Here is a 3,083-nt window from a genome sequence, read left to right on the forward strand (position 1 = left end):
CCCTTTAGACTACATAATACAATCAGAAAAAAAGTCATTTACAGTATTTCTTTATTTTATTTAAAATTACAAAATAATCTTCCAATTTTCGGACACTACACCTGTACCTAAGAAGAGTTGATCTACATTATAATTCCTAAAAACACACCTTTAATAACTTGTGTGATATAATAATTTGATATTTTCGGTAAATTTTATACTCAACCACACACAGGTGTTGTGTTATCATTGTTAGTTTTGTTATAGAAGGTGGGTTGGATGTGGTTTGAGATCAAAGTGAATAAAGTATTTTAGTTTTTGTACAGCTTCACATAGACTTTGTATCACTGGGCTCCAACCCTCATAGCACAGTAATATAGAGCTGAATCTGACAGTGTTACACCAGTAATAGTGAGTACAGTGGACGAATCAGATGTAGTCGACTTAAACCGCGGATCAGAAGGGTTTCCACTGCCACCTGATGATCGAGCAGATTTATACAGTAAATACTGAAGATCTCTGTTTGGATGCTGTCTGTACCAGTAAAGTCTAACATATCTGCTACTGGTGTCATATGAGCAGCTCAATGTTACAGTCTCCTGTTCATTCTTTATGATTATTGCATCTTTATTTGGACCGATCTGATCTGCAGTCATCACACCTAAAAAAAACAAACAAGAACATCAGTGAGTAAACTTAAAAAACTAAACATAAAATCGTTCTATAATTAGCTTGAATGTTTTGCAAACTATTAGACTAAAACAAAAACAGGAGTCATATTACATTTATTACCTGGAGTCATAACAAAGATGAGAAGCAGGTGTGTGTTCATGTTTATAAGTCGGATCAGTTTTGCGTTGATGTGATCAGAGTTTTAGTTTTGTTTTACTGTCAGTCTCTGTACTTTACACATAAAACCACATGAAACTTCCTGCATTATTTCAGATGCTGCTGTAAAGAGCCGCCCACTTGGTCCAACGAAGGAATCCAAATGGAGTGGTTGGATCTCAACTTTTCACTTTTCTTGGCACTTAAAAAAATGTTCTAGTTGTATTTTAATCTGACTCCAATTCAGGCAGTGACTTCTCTTCCAAGAGAATGCGAATTCAAAATATGTGTTGGCAAAAGTTAGTGTCTCTTTTATCATAAACCCATTTGAAGCGTATACACCCACATAGCAATTTTGTTCCGGCCCAGTTCTGGCCCACACAACCAGTTTTCCTCGGCCCAGATACAACCAAGAATAACGGCCCTACAGTGGCCCAGTTCTGGATTACAGACAATAGCCCATAACTGGGCCAGAACAGGCCCTACAAACAGCAGCCCTCACTTAGCCCCCAGGAAGCCCTTATGCAGCACAACCCCCAGAGTTAAATGAACACTGCTGAATGTAAATATTGTCCCAATCTTACAGAGTGTTAAAAAGTAACACTGAAGCAGAATTAAAAGCTCTGTTATCCTCTCTCTCACCATCTCTGTCTGAAACCTAAAATTACATTTTACATCTTACTTGTAGAGTCATTTTCTTACTTTAGTTTTAGATTTTGTTTCATTTAAAGTCACCCTTATTGTGATCAATGTTTGTTTTAGTTGAACTTGACTCTTGATTCTTACTTTATTTAGTTTTTTGACTGCTTTAACTTTTTGTTTTTAAGACATGAATTTGAGGGTGGTTAGCACTGCTAATAAAGTCTAAACATCATCAACTAGAAAACATAAGTATTAATTTAGTGTTTGCACACTTATCAGAAGCATCTTTCACTGACAATAATGTGATACTACAGTATGAGATCCAGCCCTCTCATAGCAGTTTGTTATTCTGAAGAATTGTGAAACACTGACACTTAAAATTAGCTAGTGTGTACTGTAAACACACAAACATCAAGAATCAGAGTATGAATCACAATGATGGTGACAATAAAATGAAAAACTTCATGCTGCAATGCATGCTGGGTATCAACAAATTACAAAGCTCATCCGGGACTCCCATCATGCACTGCAGCATGGATGAATAATGAACTTTCTACTATTTTCTTTGTCACCAAGGTTGAGATTCATACCCTGATTCTTGATGTTTCTACTTACCAATTTAAAGCAGTGTATATATGCTTCTGAGTTTCATTAATGATAAACTGCTGTGGAAGTGCTGGATCTCATATACATGATTGGCAGATAAGAAACTTGTGATTAGCAAATTAATAAGATGATGATCTTCACCATTATGTAGCAACCACCACAGAATGGCACTATTACAGTACCACAACAAATGTGTTTTACAGTATAAACACAAAGGTAACACACCCAAGGAAATGCTAGCACTCAGAAAGTAAAGGGTCGAGAGTCCAACTAAAACAAAAACTAATCACAACAATGGTGACTTCAAATGAAACAGTTAAAACTAAGTTAAGAAAATGACGAGAGAGAGGATAACAGAGCTTTTAATTCTGCTTCAGTGTTACTTTTTAACAATCTTTAAGATTGGGACAATATTTACATTCAGCAGTGTTCATTTTACTCTGGGGTTGTGCTGCATGAGGGCTTCCTGGGGGCTAGGTGAGGGCTGCAATCAGGCCCTGTTCTGGCCCAAGTCTGGGCCAGTTATGGGCTATTGTCTGTAATCCAGAACTGGGCCACTGTAGGGCCGTCGTTCTTCGTTGTATGTGGCCAAGGAAAACTGGTTGTGTGGGCCGGAGCTGGGCCGGAACAAAATTGCTATCTGGGATATATCTATTATCTCGGTAACACTTTATAACTCATTAATAATAATAGTCCATTAATCATGATGAACTTATACCTAAATTAATTCTTACTTAAATATAAACTAATGCTGAGTTAAGACATAACTTACTGAACATAAACTTATGAATAGTCATCATTAACTACAACATGAACTCAAATTATTTTTTGTAAATTAGTGCATTAACTAACAATGAAAAACATGTCATATAGTACCATGGCTATAGTACTCGAGTTTATTAAGTTTCGTGATGCATGTAATACACCTTCAAGTATGCATGTACGTTAAAAAATCACTTTAATCCCCTGCATTTGATTTAAATTTACATTTTTGTAATGTACAGTTAAAAAAATACATTTTTGAAAAT

The 3,083-nt window shown here is 35.9% G+C and overlaps 1 gene segment (V, D, J or C); it reads right to left on the reverse strand.

Moving 5' to 3' along the window:
• Window positions 1–323: 323 nt before the first annotated feature.
• LOC141282361 (T cell receptor alpha variable 18-like) lies at window positions 324–811 on the reverse strand. The segment is given in 2 exon segments: window positions 324–640; window positions 772–811. Coding segments are annotated over 2 exon segments (357 nt in total).
• Between the last annotated feature and the right edge of the window lie 2,272 nt (window positions 812–3,083).

Source organism: Paramisgurnus dabryanus, chromosome 6 (assembly GCF_030506205.2).
Source record: "Paramisgurnus dabryanus chromosome 6, PD_genome_1.1, whole genome shotgun sequence".
NCBI classification, from domain to species: Eukaryota; Metazoa; Chordata; class Actinopteri; order Cypriniformes; family Cobitidae; genus Paramisgurnus; species Paramisgurnus dabryanus.